The following is a 25,168-nucleotide window of genomic DNA, read 5'->3' on the forward strand; positions in this document are numbered from 1 at the left end:
AGCACAGGAGGCTGAGGGGTGATCTCAGTGAGGTGCATGGAGAGGGTGGAAGTGCAGTCTTTTTTCCAGGGTAGGGAAATCAAGAACTCAAGGACACAGTTTTCAGGTGAGAGGGGAAAGATTTAATAGGTACCCGAGGGACATCCTTTTCACACAGATGGTGGAGTGTATATGGAATGAGATTTCAGGGGAAGTAGTTGAGGCAGGTACAATAACAACATTTAGAAGACATTTGGACAGGTACATGCATAGAAACGGTTTAAAGGAGTATGGGCCAAACGCGGACAGATGGGATTAGCTTAGATGGAGCATCATGGTTGGCAGGGGCAAGTTGGGCCAAAAGGTCTGTCTCTGTGCTGTCTGACCCTGTGACTGAATAACAGAATGAGAGAAGCTGTGATAGTTCTTTGTGTTGTTGCAGATTTTGCTTCGACATAGTTAATAGTGGCAGTGATCATATAATCTAATGTTCAATAGTTAAGGCAATGGCAGTTAACCATTATTGTAGCGGGGAAAAGTCGACATAAGTGGTTGACTAATTATAGTCCACAAACATGCAGCAAAAGAAAGCAGCTGAAAATCAAAATGTCTTTGCTACACATTGTAACCCTATTGTAATATCATTCTTTTAACAAAACAACACATTGAATAATATTCACGTCCTATATTTGAATATTTATTTTGTTAATTTGCTTTCAAAATCATGTATATTTTGTAATAATGTTGTGCTCTCAGGGTGAAACATACTGCAGCTGGGAAATTAAAAAAAAATTGCTACTTGGTGACTGCAATAAATAATCAAAATATAGTTACAGGAAGCCTAGCAGAAGAGTATTATTGTGTTTCAGAGTAAATTCATGGTTATGAATTAGAGGGAGCAGGGCATGGCTGGAATGTAATGGGGAAAAAGTCTCAAAGCAAAAATTAATAGCTGAGAAGATGAACAGGCTTTAAATAATAAAGTAGAGACAGAAATGCAGAGCAGGAAGTGATAGAAAAAATATAACTGGGTGTAAGGAAATAGAGACACACATAGAGACACACAGGATTTGGTAACAAGGAAGTGAAGTGATGGGCTAAATATGTATAAAAAGGAGAGTAATGGGCTGTGGAGGCAAAAAAATAAATGAAAGACTGGAACTGTAAATTGTGAGATGAAGAGGTACAAGTAAGAAATAAGGCAAAGACCCTGAGCTCAGCATCGGGATAAATGAACGTACAAAGCTGCCTGCTATACAAGATCTTTTACAGCATTGCCAATCGAGGAGCATCCAAATTACCAATAACTTTTCAAATATTATCATGCTGTTGTTGTTATATTGAAGTTAATATGAAACTGAAGCCTTGTGAGCCAACTTGTGGAGATGGTCTCAAACACAGAGACAACGTGAAGTAATTTAAACTTGTTCAATCAAAGCTCATTCGGGTGCAAAAGTCTAACAAAATAGCATCCAATTAACAGTAACAACTATCGCTGTTATAACATAGCGTATATTCCAATTTATGTATTTGAACAGGCCTCTGCAATTGACATCAGATTAGGTGTACAGTTGAGAAGCTGCCCTATTAGCTTTCTATGAGAAAATAGAGAATTTTAGCGGTAACTTTATTTATTTTTATGTGCATTCAAAACGTTTAATCACAGAGGCCCAGTATCAATATTCTCAGAGCAAAGGAAAGAGGTGCTGCCAAAGAAATAAGTCTGTTTTCATTTTAATTGAAGTCTGCCAGAGGACCTGAACAAATTAAAAGGTACACATCTTTATGTGTAGGAAAGAACTGCAGTTGCTGTTTTAAATCGAAGGGAGAATGGGTGGCATTTTGGGTCTCAATCCTTCTTCAGACGAAGAAGAGTCAAGACCCGAGAAGTCACCCATTTCTTCTCTCCAGAGATACTGCCTGTCCCACTGAGTTACTCCAGCATTCTGTGTCTGCACATCTTTATGCCTTATATTGTGAGATTTGAGATTGAGTGTGCTTTCACTGATTGATTGAGTGCCTCCAATTGGATAAGATCTTTAATATCCGTAGCTCTCTACTTTGCGTATATACCAGCTTTACCTCTGTCCAGAATTTCATTAAAATGCTACCTTGTTGTTAGGTGATTTATTAAAAAGTTCAGAGCATAATGCAAATTGAAATATTATGCAAGGTTCAGAACTGATGACGACCTTTAACACATGAGAATGAAAATGCAGCTGAATTTCAATAAGATAATTTTCAACATATTTCATATAAACCAGTAGCAACCCTATCTTCAGACACCCAGCTCTGCACTTATTTTCCTAAAAGCCTCCGTCCCTTTAAAACTGCTCTTTGATTTAGCTTTGTTGCCTCATCTAATAATTTCTCCTTTACCTTACTCTGATTTTTGTCCTGATGTTGGGTCCCAACACAAAACAATGACCATTCATTTGCCTCCACAGTTGCTGCTTGACCAAATAAGTTCCTCCAGCAGTTTGGACTTTTTGCTCCAGATTACAACATCTCTTGTGTCTCCATTAATTTTTTTAATATTATACTTCTCTAAAGTGCTTTAATATATCTATGAAGCAGATTGGATGACTTCTGCCATCCTCCTGTTCCAATAACATCTGAGGTCCTCTTTCTTTAGCAAACATGATTTCCTCCCTGCTTTCATAGATGGATTACTCACTTGCATCTCCTCTGTGTCCCGTAGGTCTGCTCCCACTCCCACCTCCCCAGACTGAACAAGGATAGAGTTCCCCTGGTCCTTACTTTCACCTCACCAGTCTCCGCATCCAACATTTCCTTCACTTCCAACATGATCCAAACACCAGCCACATCTTCCCATTCTCACCCCTTTCCACCTTCTGCACAGACCGCTCCCTCCACAACTCCTTGGTTCACTCATACCTTCCCACTGAAACCATCCTCTCCCCGGGTACTTTCCCCTGCAACTGCAGGAGATATACCAACTGTCCCTATGCCTCCTCCCACACCTCCATCCAAAGGCACCAACAGTCCTCACAGGTGAAACAGAGGTTCATATGCACCTCCTTTAACTTCATCTACTGCATCCAGTGTTCCCGATGTGGCCTCCTGTACATCGGTGAGACAAAGCGTAGACTCAGCAACCGCTTCACCAAATACTTAGCAAGGCCTGCAAGATATCCTTGTTGCTCTCCATTTTAACTCCTTTTCCCATTCCCATAGACCTTTCAGCCCTGGTCTTCCTCCATTACCAAAGTGAGGCCACATTTAAACTAGAGAAAAAACACCTCATATTCCACTTGGTATGAATGTTGAATGCTCCAATTTTAGGTAATAATGTAACCCTCCTCCCCCCCCTCTATATAACCCTCCTCGCCTGTGTCGGCCTATTACCTGCCAGCCTTTATCTCCACTCTTCCAGCCTTCTTCTCCCCACCCAACAATCAATTAGAAGAAGCGTCCTGACCAGAGACGTCGCCTGTCCATATTCTCCTGAGATGCTGCCTGACCCGCAGAGCTAATGCAGCTACTCAGATTCAGATTCAATTTTAATTGTCATTGTCAGTGTACAGTACAGAGACAACGAAATGCATTTAGCATCTCCCTGGAAGAGCGACATAGCAAATGATTTGAATAAATAATAATAAGTGTCCGGGGGGGGGATGGTGATTGGCAGTCACCGAGGTACGTTGTTGAGTAGAGTGACAGCCGCCGGGAAGAAGCTGTTCCTCGACCCGCTGGTTCGGCAACGGAGAGACCTGTAGCGCCTCCCGGATGGTAGGAGGTTAAACAGTCCATGGTTGGGGTGAGAGCAGTCCTTGGCGATGCTGAGCACCCTCCGCAGACAACGCTTGCTTTGGACAGACTCAATGGAGGGGAGCGAGGAACCGGTGATGCGTTGGGCAATTTTCACCACCCTCTGCAATGCCTTCCGGTCGGAGACAGAGCAGTTGCCAAACCATACTGTGATGCAGTTGGTAAGGATGCTCTCGATGGTGCAGTGGTAGAAGTTCACCAGGATCTGAGGAGACCGATGGACCTTCTTCAGTCTCCGCAGGAAGAAGAGACTCTGGTGAGCCTTCTTGATCAGAGTTGAGGTATTGTGGGTCCAAGAGAGGTCATCGGAGATGTTGACTGCCAGGAACCTGAAGCTAGACACACGTTCCACCTTCGTCCCGTTAATGTGGATGGGGGTGTGCGTGCCGCCTCTGGACTTCCTGAAGTCTACAATGAGCTCCTTGGTCTTCTTGGAGTTAAGGGCCAGGTTGTTGTCAGCGTACCATGCTGCTAAGTGCTGGACCTCCTCCCTGTAGGCCAACTCATCGTTGTTGCTGATGAGGTCAATCACCGTTGTATCATCTGCATACTTGATGATGGTGTTAGTACCATGTACAGGTGTGCAGTCGTAGGTGAAGAGGGAGTAGAGGAGGGGGCTCAGCACACAGCCCTGTGGAACGCCGGTGTTCAGGGTGAGGGTTGAAGAGGTGTGTTGAAGAGGACTGGGGTCTGTTGGTTAGAAAGTCCAGTATCCAGTTGCAGAGGGAGGGGTCGATGCCCAGGTTACCGAGTTTGGTGATCAGTTTTGATGGTATAATGGTGTTGAATGCTGAGCTGTAATCGATGAACAGCATTCTTACGTAAGTGTCTCTGTTGTCGAGGTGGGAGAGGGTGGAGTGAAGTGCCGTTGAGATGGCATCCTCCGTACTCCTGTTCTTGCGGTAGGCAAACTGATAGGGATCCAGTGTGGGGGGTAGGCAGCTTTTGAGGTGTGCCAGGACCAGCCTCTCGAAGCACTTGGTGATGATGGGGGTAAGTGCAACTGGGCGGAAGTCGTTGAGGCTTGCCGCAGTGGAGTGTTTTGGCACTGGCACGATGGAGGTGGTTTTAAGGCAAGTGGGGACAACTGCTTGGGCAAGTGACAGGTTGAAGATGTCAGTCCAGACGTCTGTCAGCTGCGCAGCACAGGCCCTGAGCACACGCCCGGGGATGCCGTCAGGGCCAGCAGCTTTACGTGCATTAGTCCTACTCAGTGCCACGTATACGTCGTAGGGGGTGAGTGTGAGGGGTTGTTGATCGGCAGGTAGCACAGCCTTGATGGCTGTCTCTAGATTGTCCCTGTCGAAGCGGCCATAGAAGTGATTAAGCTCCTCAAGGAAGGAGGCGTCGCTGGATGTGGGGGTGGTGTTGGAGGGTCTGTAGTCCGTGATGGCCTGGATGCCTTGCCACATGCGTCGGGGGTCGGAGTTGTTGTTGAAGTGCTTCTCGATCCTGAGCTTATGGCAGTGCTTGGCCTTCCTGATGCCCCTCTTCAGGTTAGCCCTGGATGAACTGTAGGCTCGAGCATCGCCTGACCTGAAAGCAGTGTCCTGCAGGTCATGATGGTATGGGGAACAATTTTCATGTACTTTCCATTTCAAAAACAACATATAAAAATCTGGTTGTTTTTAGGAGAACCAATTCTCAAATCTTTCTCAAGTATACTGTTTCTCAAGTATTAAATGTTTGACTACTGGTAAATAGGCAACATCTTTGATGAGCTGAACACATACTTTATTTGCAACTGAGACAAATACATTATGCAGAATGTATTCATATGCACAGTGTAACAGTTGAAAGTATTTATTTTTTCCAGGCACTGGAACTGTAATACATTATATTACTTATGATTGGCAACGTCAATTGTGACAACTCAATTACAATATGTCTGTTATTTGTAGAGAACTGCAAAAAATCTAGAGAAAAACTCAGTATGTGGCCAAAACCATGCCAGATGGTTCAATGTGGTCATCTGCTTGTATATTTTCTAATTTGTGAGAAACTATGAATAGTAGAGGGGTATCGGGTCTTCAAGTTCCATTAATTAAACCACATACAGCTCGTCTGCCTACAAAAATCAATCAAAAAAACTAATGGAAAGGTAACTTCATCTCAAGGGATTGTCATAGGGGAATACATTATGATTTGGTTCAGTAAAGTGTTGTCAGACTGTATTTGAATATAACATCAGTTATTCAAGCTTTGTGTCTGTCATCAGTTTTGGGAACTTATTGGAACGAGTGCAGAAAAGATTTAACAGGATGGTACCTGGACCTGCAGACCTGAGTTCAGAGAAGCTGAGCGAGAATAGGGAGAAACTGGTTAAGCTGGGACTTTTTCATTGCAGCATAGTTAGCTGCGGAGTGACCTTTTTGAGGCGTATAAGATCATGAGGGGTATGAATAAAGTGAACGCTCTCAGTCTTCTAAAACTAAAGAACACAGGTTTAAGGTGACCGGGGACTGTGTCGTGAACAGGGATCTGTGTCCCTTAAACAGGGATCTGTGCCGACACCACTGCTATTTGTAATATATACTAGACTAAGTGGGACCCGTCGGGTCCCTTGTTCACATGGGAGGGCTGGTCCCCAAAGCAATATTCCACCTCTCCACCAATTCCAATATTGGTGGTCAGTGTGGGGGGGGGGGGGGATTTCTGGAGCGCAAGTATGGGTGTTGTGGGCTGAAGGGACTAGTTTTCAGAGGGCTAGTATAGACTTTGTGGGCCAAATGGATTATTGGGGTGGCAGCTCAGTCACTCAAGCCTGATGTGCTGGCAGCTCACTCACGGCTGGTGGGCTGGCAGTTGACACGGCTATTCCTTGAAATTCCATTTCAATCAGGGTGCCAGGCCACCAAATTCAAATGCAGTTTCCTGCCATTTCAAGCAGGGTGGAAGGCCATCAAATTCAAGTGCAGTTTCTTACCACTTCAGAGACTAAGCCACACCCACACTTCCGGGCTTTATAATCCCTCCCCACTCCCACCTGAAGGGGCGTGGCCTTCATGAAGTGATTGACTGGAGAGAAATTCTCAACATTTTTTAAACACTAATAACACTTTTACTTTTCATTAATAGGAAGAATCCTCTGCACCTGATGGGCGGAGGGGGACTGAGTAAGATGGCCAAATATGTATCTAAAATCAATATCAGTGCAACCAGGAAGTTGTTAAGTTTAGACTTTTAATCATCTGCCATTTCAAACCAACCACCACAAACCATTTGCTGTGCTCTGTTTCAAACCAACCACCACCAACCATTTGCTGTGCTTTATTTCAAATTTGCTGTGCTTTATTTCAAATCAACCACCACCAACCATTTGATGTGCTTTATTTCAAACCAACCACATTTTCATTTTCAAACCACATTAAGAGCACTCAAGGTCAGTAAAACCACACTCACAGTTTAGTAGACATGTGTTCAGTGTTGTTCACAGCTCAGACTGAGACGTGACCCTCTCGCTTCCGCCATCCTGCAGAGGCTGACTGAGGCACTCAACACTTCCTGGTTTTATAATCCCTCCCAAAGGGGCGTGGCCTTTCAGGAGAGAGAATCGCAACCATTTTTAAACACTAATAACTCTTTTATTTTTCACCGATGGGAAAAATCCTCTTGTCCTGCGCAGCGGAGGGGGACTCTGAGTAAGATGTACAAAAATCACAGCCGTAAGTGGCAGCATTTGTTCTAAAATCAATATACAGAACAACAGGAAGTGGCCAAGATCAGACTTTTAGTAATATAGATAAATGACTTGAACGTTTGCAGATGGCACCAAGATTGCCATGATTGTGAACTGTGAGGAAGGCTATCAAAGTATACATTGGGATGTAGAACAGTTATAAAGATGGGTGAAAATGTTAAATGGAGTTTAATCTGAGCAAGTGTGAGGATCTGCACTGTAGGAGTTCAAATATAAGGGGGAAATATACAATTAATATCATGACCCTTAACAACATGTGATGTGCAGTGGGATCTTGGAGTCCAAGTCCATAACTCCCTCTCATTGGGTCGGGGTAGCGAGTATAAGAGTCAGGCAGTCATGATGCAGCTTGATAGGACTTCAGTTAGGCCACATTTTAAGTATTGCATGCAATTCTGGTCAGATGCAGAAGGGCATGTTTCCACGCTCTATCTTAAACTAAACTATAAAATAAACTTTATTCCTATTACCAAAGTACATAATCACGGAGTGATAAAGTAATACAGAGTTGAAACATGCCCTTTGGCCCAACGTGCCCACACCAACCAACATGTACCAGCTACACTAGTCTTACCTGCCTGTATTTGGCCCATATCCCTCTAAACCTGTCCAATCCATGTACCTGTCTAAATGTTTCTTTAAAATTGCCATAGTACCTTCCTCAACTACCTCCACCAGCAGCTAGTTCCATACACGCTTTGTGTGAAAAGGTCACCCCTCAGGTTCCTGTTAAATCTTTCACCCCTCATCTGAAACTTATGTCCTCTGGTTCTCGATTCCCTTGCTCTGGGCAAGAGACTGTGCTTCCACCCGATCTTATACACCTCTATAAGATCCCCCTACGCTCCAAGGAATAGAGTCCTATCCTGTTCAACCTCTCCCTATAGCTCAGGTCATCAAGTCCTGGCAATACCCTCGTAAATCTTCTCTGTACCCTTTCTGGCTTGACAACATTCTTCCTATAAGATGGTGCCCAGAACTGACCACAACGTTCTAAATATGTTGATTCCGGATCTAATACTATCCCCTTAGTTTGGTTTAGTCAATCACTGAAACAAACAACAGAGTCTACACTCTTCTTTATTTGTAAACAGTACCACAGGGCCGTCAGATTTCGTCAGATTTACTCACTCAAGCCCTCACCAGCCTCGTGTAAACAGAACAGAAGAAAGAGACAACCGGCACACTCAAACAAATTACCTACACTTTTATACCCCTAAACGGAGACGGGGACACTACAGGAGCGAAAATACAATGGGAGGGCCATCCCTACATGCCAATCACTTCTTATGGATATGAGCACATTATGAGGCACTTACTCTGCTTACTTACAAACAATGTATACAAAAAAACACTTAACACACATACTACCTATAAACACAAAATCCTTTACCCAATCACAAACTTGGGTTTAGCGTCTGTTTAACATTAACCCAGACTTAGCGACACCTAGGGCTTCCTTGGAACAGAAACAGTTGGGAGCTTCTTTACAAATCTAGACTTGATGGCAACTGTTAATTACATGAGCCTCTTGCACCTGGTGTCCCTAGGTCACATTCAACAAAGTTTGACCTTTTTCACAAAAGCCTGCCATTTCCAAAGTACCCAAATCCCTGCATATCTACAAATGCAGCCTCACCAATGTCTTATATAACTTCAACATGACCTCCCAACTTCTATACTCAATACCCTGACCAATGAAGGCCAATATGCCAAATGCCTTTTTGACCACCCTACCTACCTGTGATGTCACCTTAAAAAAACCATGTACCTGCATTCCTGGAGCACTCTCCTCTACAACAATCCCAGAGCCCTACCATTCACTGTGTAGGTCCTGCCCATGTTCGTGCTCCCAAAATGCAATACCTCACATTCGTCAGCATTAAATTCCATCAACCATTCCTCAGCCACCTCCCAACTGATCACAATCCTGCTGCGATTTTTACAACTATCTTCACTATCTACATAGCACCCACTTTTGTGTCAATTGCAAACTTGCTAATCATGCCATGTGCGTTCTCATCCAAATAATTGATTTTGATGACAAACAGCAATGGGCCCAGCACCGAACCCTGGGGCACACCACTAGTCCCAGGCCTCCAGTTCAAAACACTATTTTTCACAATAACCCTCTGATTCCTTCCATGAAACCATTTTGTTCTATCTATTCAACGCTCTTTCCTTAGATCGTATGGGATCTAACATTCCGAAGCAGCTTATCATGCAAAACCTTGTTGAAAGCCTTGCTGAAAACCATATATACAACGTCTACAGCTCTGCCTTCATCAACCTTCTAGGTCACATCATCACAAAACCTATGAGACATGAGTCCAATGTACCAGACCATGCTAAATATCCCTAAGCTGCTCTTGTCCATCGAATGCATGTCTTGCCTATCTCTCAGAATACTCTCTAGTAACTTTCTGACCACGGATATTAAGCTCATTGGCCTGTAGTTCCCAACTTTTTCTCTGCAGCCCCTGAATGAGACATTTGTCACCATCCAATGTACGGGACCATGCTAAATATCCCTAAGCTGCTTTCGCCCATAGAAGGCAAATCCTGCATGTCTTGCCGTTTTATCTATCTGCTATGATTTTCACAATACTCTCAACTAGTAAACTTTACTGCAAACCTTTTAATGGGAGGGGATATTAAGCTCATTGGCCTTCCCTCACACAAATCTATTCTCTGGTACAGCTCCCAACAATTTTTTCTCAACATTTTTAGTGAACTTATGCAACACTGTTAAGAGATCACCAAATCAAATCAGAGCTTCCGTGGATTTTGAAGGAAACAGAGGCAGCAAAGAGAAGCAGAGAACAAACTTCACTGATTGGCTCTAGTTTCCCTGTGGCCATGTGGGGGGGGAGGTGCACCAGTTTACATTCCAAAAGTGCAGCTATGTAAGTTACTTGGCAGTAAATTATCCCTGGTGTGGATGGGGATCAAATCTGCGCTGTCTTTGGAAAAAAAGTACCTCTAAAACAACACAGGAGGGAGATTTTAATTCTCAGAGCTTTACTGTATTGCGTATGGATTTTGCTTATTATTATGAAATTGTAGCAAAGAGACAGTAGAGATCACCAAATCAAACAGAGCTTTGATTTTGGCAGCTAGCCCAATTGGGAGTGGGGGGAGAGTTAGAAGTGAGTCAGAGGGGGAAAACAGTCTAAAACTGAGGAATTTGTTTTTTAAATTGGTAAATTAGGCAATTTATCAATCAGGAATATATGCAAGAAGGGGAAGTGGCTACAGGAAAAATTACAAAAGATTCTCGAATTAATGGGAAGGAAATCTCGAGAAAGGACAACAGAGTAAGGTCAGGGCCAATTGCGAACGGTGTGAGGGGAAAATAAATACGGAAGTCAAAATGCTGTATATGAATGCGCGAAGTATAAGGAATAAAGTGGACGAGCTTGAGGCTCAGTTAGAAACGGGCAACTGTGATGTTGCGGGAATTACTGAGACATGGCTGCAAGAGGGCCAAGGCTGGGAACTGAATATTCAAAGGTATACCTCCTATCGAAAGACAGACAGGTAGGCAGAGGGGGTGGGGTTGCTCTGTTGGTGAGGAATGAAATTCAGTCTCTTGCAAGGGGTGACATTGAAACAGGAGATGTGGAGACAGTATGGATAGAACTAAGGAATTGTGAGGGTAAAAAGATCCTAATGGGACTAATCTACAGGCCCCCAAACAGTAGCCTGGACATAGGGCGCAAGTTGAATCAGGAGTTAAAATTGGCATGTAGCAAAAGTAATGCTGTGGTTGTTATGGGAGATTTCAACATGCAGGTAGACTGGGAAAATCAGGTTGGTACTGGACCCCAAGAAAGGGACTTTGTAGAGTGCCTTTGTGATGGATTCTTAGAACAGCTTGTATTGGAGCCTACCAGGGAGAAGGCAATTCTGGATTTAGTGTTATGTAATGAATCGGATTTGATAAAGGACCTCGAGGTTAATGAGCCATTAGGAGGCAGTGACCATAACATGGTCAGGTTTAATTTACAATTGGAGAGGGAGAAGGGTAGATCAGAGGTGTTAGTGTTGCAGTTGAATAAAGGGGACTAGGGGGCCACGAGGGAGGAGCTGGCCAAAGTTGACTGGAAAGATACACTAGCAGGGATGACAGTGGAACAAAAATGGCAGGTATTTCTAGGAATAATACAGAAGGTGCAGGATCAGTTCATTCCTAGGAGGAAGAAAAATTCCAAGGGAAGAAAGGGAAGACCATGGCTGACAAGGGACGTCAGGGACAGTTTAAAAATTAAAGCGAAGAAGTACAACGTAGCAAAGATGAGCAGGAAGCAAGAGGATTGGGTAATGTTTAAAGAACAACAGAAGGTAACCAAAAAGACAATACGGGAAGAAAAGATGAGGTACGAAGGTAAGCTACAGAGTGAACTGTGAGGAGGATGCTATGAGAATGCAGGGTGACTTGGACAGGTTGGGGGAGTGGGCAGATGCATGGCAGATGAAGTTTAATGCGGATAAATATGAGGTTATCCACTTTGGTAGCAAAAACAGGAAGGCAGATAACTATCTAAATGGCATCGTTGGGAAAAGGGGAAGTACAACGGGATCTGGGGGTCCTTGTTCATCAATCTATGAAAGTAAGCATGCAGATACAGCAGGCAGTGAAGAAAGCGAATATAGGTTGGCCTTTATAACAAGAGGAATCGAATATAGGAGCAAAGAGGTCCTTCTGCAGTTGTACAGAGCCCTAGTGTGGCCACACCTGGAGTATTGTGTGCAGTTTTGGTCCCCTAATTTAAGGAAGGACATTCTTGCTATTGAGGGAGTGCAGCGTCGGTTTACAAGGTTAATTCCCAGGATGGCGGGACTGTCATATGCTGAGAGAATGGAGCAGCTGAGCTTGTACACTATGGAGTTTAGAAGGATGAGAGGACATCTCATTGAAACATATAAGATTGTTAAGGGTTTGGACACGCTAGAGGCAGGAAACATGTTCCCGATGTTGGGGGGGTCCAGAACCAGGGGCCACAGTTTAAGAATAAGGAGTAAGCCATTTAGAACGGAGATGAGGAAACACCTTTTCTCACAGAGAGTGGTGAGTCTGTGGAATTCTCTGCCTCAGAGGGCGGTGGCGGCAGGTTTTCTGGATGTTTTCACGTGAGAGCTAGATAGGGCTCTTAAAAATAGTGGAGTCAGGGGATATGGGGAGAAGGCAGGAACGGGGTACTGATTGGGGATGATTTGCCATGATCACATTTAATGGCGGTTCTGGCTCGAAGAGCCGAATGGCCTACTCCTGCACTTATTGTCTATTGGACTTGTCCACCAAGGTTCCTCTGTTCCTCTATCTTCCCAGCAGTTCTATTATTCAACATATACACCCTAGCCTTGTTAGTCCTGCCAAAATGCATCACCTCACATATATCGGGATTAAATTTCATCTGCAATTGCTTTGCCCACCTTATCAACTCATCATTATCATTTAGTACCTAAGACTACCCTCCACAGTAGCAACAACACAATTTTCAGGTCACCTGTAAGCTTACTAATTGCATCTCCTACATTCACACCCAAATCATTAATAGTTATAACAATCATAGCACAGAGGGTCGACTTCATGGAGCCATTCAAAATTACGACAAAGAACAAGGCTATTCAGTGATGATATCCACACTGATACAGCCTGGACAATAATCAATGGGCAATAAGTCTTAGGTTTGCCAACAAAGCCTAAATTGTCAACAATAACCAAATAAAAACTAAACTAACATTCAATAACTTCCTTGTCCCCGTCATGTCTTAAACCTCAGAGGCTGGTGAAACACAATTTGATGGTCTGGCATGAGCTATTTTCTCTATTCTCTGTTGCCTACAAGCCCATGAAAAATCCAAATGTTCTTGATTGGAAAATTTGTATTTCTAATGTGTGGGAGCTAGTGGGAATATGCAGAAGGATGGGATAATTTGGTAAAACCTGCCAAATGATTCTATCGAAAGCAGATGCTTGAATCAGCCACTCATTAAATTGAAAAAACAATAACACTGTATCAAGCCAGAAAAACAAAATGCAAAAGCAACCCAAAAAATGAAAGCGTCTCTGGTTGAAATCCAGGGAAGCAATGTAATTCTTAGAAAAATAGGTCATTGGTTTCAAAAGTGAGTCCAGTGGTGATTTAAAATGGCACGTATCATGAATTGTGGAAAATGATAGGAAATTAGTTTGTGATCTTGGCTCAATTAACAGTGCCATGCATCAGAGACTATTTATTTAGACTTACTACCAACTGGAAATTTCAACTCATTCCTGCACACACATGATTTTAGAACAATCATTAATAATAGCTAGAAAGGTGATGAGTGCAGCAGTTACTCGAGCTAGCAAATGATGAAGTTGATGGTGGACATCCCTATATCACCAGCATTCTGTTTTGAAAGTGAAATTAAGCCAAGTTTGATGAGGTTACTTTTTGGAAATAAAATATTTAATGAAAACTTTTTTTTATAACTGTCACCGTGACTGATTAGAGCATATTTTATGATGTCTACATTTTGGGAATTTCAATGATTTGTAGATTTCTTGATAACATTGCATAAGTTCACAACACCATGTTATGCAAATAATCCCAATAAATATAATAGTAAGCATGAAATCTCATTAAAAAATACAGAAAACCTCAATTTATAGCTCATACAAATGGACGTAGAAAATAAACACCCCTCTTACCCCACCTCCTGCCTTTGTTATCATGAAAAATTCATAATGTTAGCCAAGTATGTTTTGCAACACACGAGGAATTTGATTTGCCAAACAGTCATACCAATAAAAAGCAACAAATCACACAAAATACATTTTAACATAAACATCCACTAGTGACTCCTCCACATTCTTCACTGTGATGGAAGGCGAAACAAAAGTTCAATCTTTTCTCTTCTTTGTTCTCCCGTGGTTGGGGGCCATGAGCCTTCTGTTGACGGGACGATCTTGGCTCCCATAGCTGGTGTTCGGGCCCTCCACGTCGGAGCGATCAAGCTCCCGCATCGGGGGGGATTTCAGTTACCCCGTGCCAGGCAATCAGAACACAGGTCGGGGCTAGTCGAACCTCTGGCGATTTTGGAGCTTCCCGACTGCGAGACTACCCGAGACTGCGAGTTCCTCGATGTTGAAATCCCAGGCAAGGTATCGCAGGCTCCGATGGTAAGTCCACGGCCCCGCGGTGGGGCTCAAAGTCAGTCTCGAGCAAGGCTGCCAGCTCCATGATGTTAGGTCGCAGAGCGACCAGAGATACGATCTGAAAAGCAATCGCATCTCCAGCAAAGTAAGAGATTGAAAAAAGTTTCCACCAGCCCACCCCCCACCTAAATCAAACCAGAGAACATTAACACCCAGTGGTTTAGCCTTTATGTATAGGATTTTGGGTTTAGGTTTAGGGTTCAAGTTTATCGTTGTCAGATGTATTGATGGAAAATGGAAGCCTTGCTTGAGTCTGGCAACGTATTAATTATGAATACATCAAAGATTAGAGACCTGTTGCAATTACATCAATCCTTCATATCTGGAAAATTAAGAACATTATGTCTCCCTGTCTAAGGAAAGTGATGCACAACATTGGCACTCCAAATTGATTCCTGGGATAGGAGATTGCTCAAACAAAGAAAAGTTAAGAAGGCTAGGCTTATACTTGCTTGAATGTAAAGAAGTATACAAACAATGAACTAGCAGGACGACAAGCGCAGGAGAGGGGTGGAGAGTGGACTCCCATATATCGGCGAGACCAAGCAGAGACTGGGCGATCATTATGCTGAACGCCTACGCTCAGTCCACCTCCTGGTCACCAAGCATGCGATCTCCTGGTCACCAAACATTTTAACTCTCCTTCACATTCCCATACTGACCCTTCACTGACCTTTCTGTCCTGGGCCTTCTCCACTGTCAGAGTGGCTAGTCCCATTTGCTTGTGTTTTGCTCATAGACCTGTAAACCTCTTCTATCCACGTACTTGACCAAATGTCTTTTAAACATTTTATCAACCCTTGCAGTTTCCTAAGGCAGCTCATTTCATACTACCACCACCCTCTGCATGAAAAAGATTGCCACTCGGCTCCGCTATTAATCTTTCCCTTCTCACCATTCCTTCTCAGTTCCAATCCTGGGAAAACAACTGTAACCATCTACTTTACCTACACCCCTCACGATTTTATAAATCCAATTAAAATCATCTTCAGCCTCATTCACCTGAGGAAAAGTCGCTGTCTATCCAATCTCTCTTATAACTCAAGCCCTCCATTCTCGATAACATCCGTGTCAATCTTTTTCTATCTCTTTTTCCCATCCCGTGACACAAATCAATTCTAAATGAAATCATATCATATCTATAAACTTTTAAAACTCTGTGTGTGTGTGTGTGTGTGTGTGTGTGTGTGTGTGTGTGTGTGTGTGTGTGTGTGTGTGTGTGTGTGTGTGTGTGTGTGTGTGTGTGTGTGTGTGTGTGTGTGTCATTTTGCCTTGGAAACGTATTTCCTCGAAAACCAGATGCAAAAACGCGGAGATTTTTACATATTTCGGTAGGGATTTAACTTATGATTTCAGAAATCAACTCCTCTCTTAATTCTGTCAATTATTTCCCATGATTTTGAATAAAGTTGTTCACAAAACTCACTTTAAAAAAAATAATCGCCGCTTGCCAGCTGCTGACGTCACAATGTCCACATGCCCACCAATCGAAGCCTACCTGCCTCCTGGCCCCGCCCCCCGCCCCGCTACTGTGGATTATGCTGCTGCTATCAATGCGCATGCGCAGTTTTCCATGAGGCACATTACTCCACGCACCCCCCCCCCATTCTTTAAAAGGCACAGAAAGAACAAGAACATTCTGCAGCAAAAATCCTACAGCTCCGCTTCGCTATAGGATCTTTGTTCTGCAGATCGCGAGGTTAGCGGCGCCCACGCGCTGAAGAGGTTTTTTTTTCGCTGCCCATGCAACTTGTCAATCCATGCTCCTCCTCCCCCCCCCGCCCGCCCACTCACTCTTGGCTTTTTAAAAAATGTTTTTCAGAAAATGTATTGGTTGTAAAGCGTTTGCAAATTTGTTGCTAATGGTTGCAACAGTTTTCAGATGGATAAAGTGTGAATGAACATTTTATTAGATCAGGACTGTGTTTAATTGCAAAATTGGCGCTCATTCCGTGACTTCTGCTTAGTGGCAAGATAGCGCCGATGACGTCATTTCCGGTTAGCGGCAAGATGGCATTGAGTGCGTCATTTCCAGTTCGTGGCAAGATGGGGCTGACTGCAGAAGACACAGAGTGAAGATGTCGTTGAATAATTCAAGAGCTGCTACTGCTCTGTCTTTGGTAAGTGTGTTTGTTGGACGTTATTTAAAGCATGTTTTTGCTTCAGCAGCAGCCTCTACAGGCTTTAAACGTTTGAATATTTTGGTTTACACACTGTATGTTTACCACGTTCTGCAGTTACTTGGCATTTTAGTATTGGTTGTGTGAGTGTGTGAGTGTGTGTGTTTTTTTCAGAAAATGTATTGGTTGTAAAAAGTTTGCAAATTTGTTTCTCTTGGCTTTAAAAATGGTTGCAACAGTTTTCAGATGGAATAAAGCATGAATAAACATTTTATTAGATCAGGACTGTCTTTAATTGCAAAATTGGCGCTCATTCCGTGACTTCTGCTTAGTGGCAAGATGGCGCGATGACGTCATTTCCGGTTAGCGGCAAGATGCTGCTGAGTGCGTAATTTCCGGTTTGTGGCAAGATGGCGCTAACTGCGGAAGGCACAGAGTGAAGATGTAGTTGAATAATTCAAGTGAGCTGACTGCTCTGTCTATGGTGAGTGTTTGTTGGACGTTATTTAAAGCATGTTTTTGCTTCAGCAGCAGCAGCCTCTACCTGAGGCTTTAAACATTTGAATCATTCGGTTTACACACTGTATGTTTACCACGTTCTGAAGTTACTTGGCATTTTAGTATTTGTTGTGTGTGTGAGTCTGTGTGTGTGAATTGGTGTGTGTCTGTGAGTGATTGTGTGTGAGTCTGTGCATGTGTGTGTGTGTGTCTGTGCGTGTGTCTGTGTGAGTGAGTCTGTGTGTGTGTGTGGTAGTGTGTGGCTGAGAGTCTGTGTGTGTGTGTGTGAGGTTGCACGTAAGGTCAGCGGGTAAAAGGGCTTGACGCACAGAGCTGCTCAATCCATCTGGAGGACATCGCAGCTTCCAGTATATGTTGTTAATACACAAAACGTGTACTTTCTTACCTGTTAAAAAACACCAAAATGGTTTTGGTTTCTAAAAAGTTTCAGAAGTGATAAATCTGGCTGTAAAATTTTAAAATCGCCCATCGTTCTGAAATGGGTTTTTACATGCAAAATGAAAACGCTTCTGAAGCTAAATTTATCATTAAAAAAATCTCCAGATTTACGAGTGGTGTGTGGAAAAGTAACTTTTCCATCATTATGCTATTGAGATGTATATTTTGGCTAATAATAAAATGGCCTGACAGCTTAAACATATTTTCAATATCCTGAGGTTGTTTATGTCCAATTGACAGCTAACAATTTTGCCATTCCTTGGCTTGCATCTGAGTAAATTGTAATTTAAAACCCACGTATGGTTTGCGATTTTTTAATGATAAATTTAGCTTCAGAGGCATTTTCTTTTTTGATGAAAAAACCCACGAGAACCATGGGTGATTTTAAAATTTTACAGCCAGATTTATCACTTCTGAAACTTTTTAGATGCCAAAGGAATCAAGAAAAAACACAAATAATGCCTTACTGTTGATGAAGTGCAGTGAGCAAACGCGATAATCCAATGTTTACAATCTCGATATCGGTACGGCCAATGTTCGCCAAGCACTTTAGCTGTTGTAGTCCCTTCAGCTCTCGCTTCTATCTACCATCATTTCTCCTCACTTTTGGAATTCTGAAGTAGAATAAATGTCTCTCACGCTTATCCCCATTTCCATAATTATTTAGTGCAAATATTGACCATTTCGGCGGGTTTTAATGGGCTCGCTATGATGGTAACAATGGTAAGTGCTTACCTGCAGTTCATCACGTGTACTCCAGTTGGCGTAGCATAGCAACAGTATGGGTCACGCGTCGTGACCCAACTGCCGTGCAACCTACCTATATATGTGTGTGTGTGAGAGTGTGTGTGTGTGAGAGTGTGTGTGTGAGAGAGTGTGTGTGTGTGTGTGTGTGTGTGTGTGTCTGTGTGAGTGTGTGTGTGTGTGTGTCTGTGTGTGTGAGTGTCTGTGTGTGTGTGTGTGTGTGTGAGAGTGTGTGTGTGTGTGAGAGTGTGTGTGTGTGAGAGTGTGTGTGTGAGAGTGTATGTGTGTGTGAGTGTCTGTTTGTGTGAGTGTCTGGGTGAGGTGGAGGGTGTGTGTGTGATCAACAAGTAACAAATAGTACAAAGAATATAGTCTTTCGTAGTTCAGAGCTTATTCGTTATGTTTAATAGCCTGATGGCTCAGGAAGAAGCTGTTCCTCAATGTGGATGTTCCAGCTTCCAGATTACAAAAGTTGGATGTGACTCCAGTAGTTGGGCATAAGTCAGTCAGTCCACAAGCCGTGATTCAGTCTGTCAGTCCAGGGGCCATGAGTGAATTAGTCAGTCGGTCGGTCCAGAGACCATGAGATAATCCCAAGGCAGTCAGTGAGTCCAGAGGCCATGAGTAGGTCGCCCCCCCCCCCCTTAAAATCCCCCACCTCAAGACACTGCCCTCCGCCTGGCTATAGGATGCTCCCCCTCCTGAAGCTGACCACGAGAGCCCCCACCTGATGCCGTCCCCCTCCCTCGACTGCAGGACGTCTGCCAACCCCCACCCCACCCCGAAAGCCCCCGCCTCAAAAAAATGTTTTGCACAAATTCTTCAGTGAGGCCAGAGGATTGAGAATTACAACAAAAGAATGGAATTCTTTTATTTGCCACAACCAAGAAATGGAAGGATGCACCTTGATGATGACAATCCAGAATTGCTGCAGGAATTGCAATACGATTGAACTGAACAACAGCAATTTGTTGAGGAGAATGGGCCTCTGCTGAATGCTGAGCAGAGAACAGTGTATGCACTCAATTTAACAGGTAAAGATATTCCCCTTCAACAGACCCAATTCCCCATTCAATCAGGTTTTGCTATGACGATCCATAAAGCACAAGGACAAACAATGCAGAAGGTGTTGATGTACCTCGACAAACCGGTATTTAAGCATGGAAAACTATATGTGTCTCTTAGCCAAGGAAAGATGAAGGGAAATATCAAAGTTTTCATGGAACAGACCAAGAATGTTGTCATTAAAAGCGTGTTTCGTTGAATGATGACTTCTGAGATAAATTCTCAGATTTTCTTTGTTAAAATTTGACTGCTCAATCTCTGTATATTAAAATTGTCTTTTTTTTATCAACAGGAGCGGTGACTGAATGAACTGCCACCACACCAGCCGTGAGTGACTGCACTGCCAGCCCATCAGCCCTGAGTAAGTGAACTGCCAGCCCAGCAGCTGTAAGTGACTGAACTGCCACCACACCAGCTGTGAGTGACTGCACTGCCAGCCCACCAGCCCTGAGTAAGTGAACTGCCAGCCCACCAGCCGTGAGTGACTGCACAGCTAGCCCACCAGCCATGAGTAAGTGAACTGCCAGCCTACCTGCTGTAAGTGACTGAACTGCCAGCACACCAGCCGTGACCACACTGCCAGCCAACCAGCCATCAGTAAGTGAACTGCCAGCCCACCAGCCATGACTCACTGAACTGCCAGCCCAATTGTCCATTCAGTTCACCCTCACCCCCTTCTCTCTCACAGAGTCTGTCACCAGTTTTGGGCAGAATTTCTGGCAGTTTCACAGCTGCCAGCCTGCCAGGTCTGAGTGACTGTACTGCCAGGCCTCAGTGACTGAACTGCCAGCCCAAGAATCCATTTGGACCACAATGTCCATACTAGCCCTCTGGATGCCAGTCCCTTCGGCCCACAACACCCATACTAGCACAACAGAAAGCCCTCCCCCCCACTGGCCAGCAATGTGGGAATAGGTGGAGAGGTGGAATATTGCGTTGGGTGACCAGCCCTCCCGTGTGATGCTGGAACTTTTCATCAGGCAAATGAGGCTGGGGTGATTTTACATGGATTTATAAAATTGTGAGGGGTGTAGGTAAGGTTGATGATTACAGTCATTTTCCCAGGATTGGAGCTGAGAAGGGCAGGTGAAACACTCAGCAAATTGGACAGTATCTGTGGAAAGAAAGTAATAAATGCAGTTTATTTTACCACAGATGCTGAGCATGTCCAGCATCCAGTGTTTAGGTTCAATAAATCAGCACGTGGACTATGTTTAGTAATGTCAAATGAGTAAAATAGTAATGTTTTCGTCCCGCCCAAAATATGCCAGGTTATCTAAGTGTCACTTGACAACATGCGCAAGGGCGGTGCGACGCGGAACTCTATGTCGGAGGCCCGGCGGTTCCGGGGGGTGGGGGTTGCGGGTGGGACTCTTTATTCGGCAGCACAAAGGCGGCCGCTCCGTTTCTCTGACGAAGCCACGTTTGAGCTGGCGGGCAACACTCAGCGATGACAGGAGTGAGGGGGAGGGCGATCCGAGGACACGCCAGTAACGATTAGAGGAGATCAAAACAACTACCTGTGGATGGAGTAGCTTCGGGAGGGGGCGGGGGGGGGGTTGTTCGAGTGATGAGGTCGCTGTTGCAGCTGACAGTCGGTGCCTAGCCGGCGCGAGGGTGACCGTTAGGGGCTCGTGAGGCTGCGGTTACCTGGGCCGTTGTCACGTGAGGGGCGGGGCGGGGCTCGGCTCGGCTCTCAGCGCGAGCACAGGTGCAGAGCCAGCGAAGCAAGTTGATGGCCACCGCCGTACCTGCATGATGTAGGACAATTCTCGGCAACCGAGCCAAGCCTTGCAACATAATGCGAGAGGAGTTTATCACATGCGAGTCCCGGGTGAATGTGGGGTTGGGCTTGGCAGCGGCCGCTGGCATCGGACTTATGTACCTGGCGTACAAGAAAGGGTGGGGGAAGAGGACCTCCAGCAATAGACGTGTATTTTCCTTGCATGATCTGGACCCAAAATGCTCAAGACCACGATGTAACGAAGGTGAGCGATGAAGTTGGATGGGTTATTGTCGGTGTTACTTAATGTGCCATCAATGTCCTTTTCAGCAAACTCTACCCGTTGGGTTTATGCAGTTAACCCACCTTCCTCCTTTGCCCTCTCCGCATCAAACTACCATAACATTGTATTCGCTGCGCATTGCATAAAATTTTTTGGGGTAGTCACAAAATGCTGGAGTAACTCAGCGGGACAGCATTGTTTTTAGGTGCAGCTTTGTTTTATGGAAAATTGTCGCCTCCTGGAGAGTGGTGACTATTATATTGACCTTCATAATTTTCATGAGTTTTTCAACCTCAGTTTGAAGTAGAGGTATAATCAGAGATTGGAATTTTCAACATTGGGTTAGCCAATTCAGTAAGATCTAAAGAACACCTGTAAATAAATGATACCCAGCAACTTTTTTTTATCAGCCAAATACATGGCTAAGAAGATTCAGAACGGTGTTGGTGCTCTTGAATATTATGTTGTAAATCTGTTAGGATTAAGAATCCAATGGTTATAAAGTAGTGGGTCAGTCGGTAGCTTGAGATTTAGTTTCTGTCAGTACCCTCATGACTTGAGCCCTGATCCAATGTCACAATGAGTGATGAGTGGATATGATAATCTTCCTTCATTTGACCACGTTTGGTTTGAAGAAAAATGTTGTTAGTAAGATTCTTTCTTCTTCCTCCACGAAACTGCAAACTGGTGAAAGGCCTTTTTTGTTAGGTTGCTTAGGTGGTAAGTGGTTTGTTTGTTGTTTGTTGGAACATCCATGCATGAAGTGGATTTGGCCCAAATTAATCAGGATCCTGATTAAGCTCCTGATTAGGATCCTGATATCCTCTCCAGTTCTCATTTTAGTTAAACATTTCACTGATAACTGGCTGGATAATTTGAGATGATCAATTCCATTAGCAAAAAAGCAATGTAGGACTTGAGTGTGGCAGTAAAAGGGGAAGTTCCATTCATCCCCATTCACAGACACATTCTGCTCAGCAGACGTTTATACCATTGGCATTTATTTTGTTGATTTATCTATACAATGAAAGGTGGATGTAATGCACTGAATTGTTTTGTGCTCTGAGCAAGTTCTTTTGTGTCACTTCAGACAAAATTCATTATTGATGATCTTTGTGATTACAGTAACGTGATCAGCTGTTGAAAAACAACCTATATGTGACCAATAAATCATTGACTCGGGAGGAAATTTTCCATCAATTGGCCAGTTCTACTCAGCAGTTTCTTACAGATCATTAATAATTAGTAATGGACAAGTGATGTCTGAATGCAAATTATGCAATATGGCTAACAAACCTAAGTGACTGTTTTAACCCTTCGGATTTGCTCCGTGATTGTAAAATTTCAGTAACTTACAATTCCTTGCACATTACTGATGATATTAAGCCTGTTATATTTTTGGTGAAAGATGTGCAAGTAAATAAGCATGGTCTTTTCTAAGGCTTGTTTACATTGAGCAAAGCCATTCCATATGAAGATAGACACAAAATGCTGAAGTAACTCAGCGGGACAGGCAGCATCTCTGGAGAGAAGGAATGGGTGAAGTTTCGGGTCGAGACCCTTTTTCAACCTGAAACGTCACCCATTCCTTCATTCCAGAGATGCTGCTTGTCCCGCTGAGTTACTCCAGCATTTTGTGTCTATCTTCGATGTAAACCAGCATCTGCAGTTCTTTCCTACACATTCTATATGAATATGCCACATCTACAATTGCAATCTGGTCACTGGTCACACATCCAATCTCTGCCACAAGTAGTTGGGCCATGTTCATTGGCTATATTTAAGAGGGAGTTAAGCTAATGGGATCGGAGAAAGCAGCGGGATACAGTTGGTGATCAGCCATATCATATTGAAGCAGGCTCGAGGGCCGAATGGTAATTTCTATGTTCTTCGCGTCCCAAAGTTGGGGAATCAAAGACCAAAGCAGCCAGTGGGTTATGTGCCCTTCAGGCTGGGTTATTGCCCTTTCTTTCATCTCCAACATCTCATAAATTTAGAGAATTGGATTCGCATCAAAACATATCTCAAAACAATTGAGACTAAATGATCTAGAAAAGGAAATCAATGCTGATAACTCCTGGCTGTAGTGTGGATGATGTGCTTAATTTTACTTCGGAGTCACGTGAGTGACTACGTGAAGATCCTGCCAGGACGCATGCGTGTCATATCGTTTATCGCATTGCGTTACGGTTGGCAGGGTGGACGTGATGCTCCTGCTAGCGGCAGACCTGAAGGTAAGTTTTTAAAAAACTTGTTCAGGTTTTATATCTTCTTGCAGGAACCTCTACTTAGAGGCCCTGCTAAAAGTCCGGGGCGAAGTCGGGACGGAGGGGGGACCCCAGTCACGAATTTCAGGGAATCCCGGGTATGACCTCGGGGAATCCCGCCCACGGACCAAGGCGCTCGGAAGACCGCGGAATACGGGTAGCAGGTTGGCGGTGAATTCACCTTTGAAGCAACGGCTTCATATTGGTGGAGAACCCGCTCGGAAGAATTCGGGTAGCAGGCGGTGGTGAATTCGCCTTTTGAGCTGATGGTGGTGGAGCCAGTGGCCTTATGTTAATGCCTGGAGAACCCGTTTGGAAGACAGCGGAATACGGGTAGCGGGCGGCGGTATGCCGCCTTTCGAGCTGCTGGCAGTAAAACCAGCGGCTTCATATTGGGGGGGGGAAGCCCCGACTGGCAAACATCGCGGCGAAGCCCTGCTATAAGGGACCGTGGAGGAAATCCAGGTTATAGCAACAGGAATCAAAGCTCGGGGGAGAAAAAACCCGACAATGAAAGGACCACAGAGGGAATCCCGGCTGCAACAACTACGACCACGAGACCAGGCTCGGGAGGAGCGTTGCCCCCGCAGCAGAAGGTTTAAACCAGGACATACAGGTAAATTCTTTACTCTAAGTTCGTTTTGTGTTATTTTTGTGAGAATATGTTACAGGAAAGGAACCATGGACTAAGTCCAAATGGACCGCATCCAGACTGACTGCGGAGGACCGAGGAAGTGCGGGCAGTCAGCAGCGGTAGGCTGCACCTGGATCGCTATTCAATCAGCAGTCTCCGACCTGGCACCTGCACAGTCAGAATCGACACCGTAGACTGGCGGGAAGGCCAAGCAGGTCGGACAGGCCCGAAGACTCGGACGAGTCGGGCTGTGAAGACTCACTGCCGGTGGGGGCGACTGTGATCGCATATCCTGCATGGAGCGGTTGATGGAGCAGATGCTACAATGTGACATGCTCATGTAGTCTAGTCACCATGGGGTCCTAGGACGCCCATTGCCGAACCTTATTGAGGGCTGCGTAATGCATCTCCCTCGACAAAGGGGAGCATTAGGAGTCACTTCTGGGCTGACTCTGGACAGTGGTTTGGCTGAAGATACCTCAAGTGTGTTGGGGGTGCAGGAACAACACAACCAGCAGCAGGAGCAGGATGTGAATGACAACTACCAAATACCCAGCACCAGGGAACTGTGTTTCTCTCAGTGTCCCTTCGGTGAACAGCTATCTGGGGTATACTGCCATTTGGGCAATCTGTTGAAACAAGTCAAGAAGCTCGATGAGGGCTGTTGGGCTCATGAAGGCCACATCATCACGCAAGA

At 44.4% G+C, this 25,168-nt stretch overlaps 1 protein-coding gene across 2 annotated transcripts in view; it reads left to right on the forward strand.

The window, feature by feature from the left end:
* The first annotated feature begins 21,019 nt into the window (after positions 1 to 21,019).
* Positions 21,020 to 25,168, forward strand: part of LOC129700455 (regulator of microtubule dynamics protein 3-like) — a 248,921-nt gene continuing 244,772 nt past the window's right edge. The window contains exon 1 of one of the 2 annotated variants that reach the window (XM_055640954.1): positions 21,020 to 21,552. In XM_055640954.1, the coding sequence (XP_055496929.1) occupies positions 21,366 to 21,552 (187 nt within the window). In that variant the 5' untranslated portion in view covers positions 21,020 to 21,365. Of the gene's footprint in view, positions 21,553 to 22,151; positions 22,291 to 25,168 lie in introns of those variants that run through there. The other variant, XM_055640955.1, reaches the window with a different exon arrangement.

Source organism: Leucoraja erinacea, chromosome 9 (genome assembly GCF_028641065.1).
Source record: "Leucoraja erinacea ecotype New England chromosome 9, Leri_hhj_1, whole genome shotgun sequence".
NCBI lineage: Eukaryota > Metazoa > Chordata > Chondrichthyes > Rajiformes > Rajidae > Leucoraja > Leucoraja erinaceus.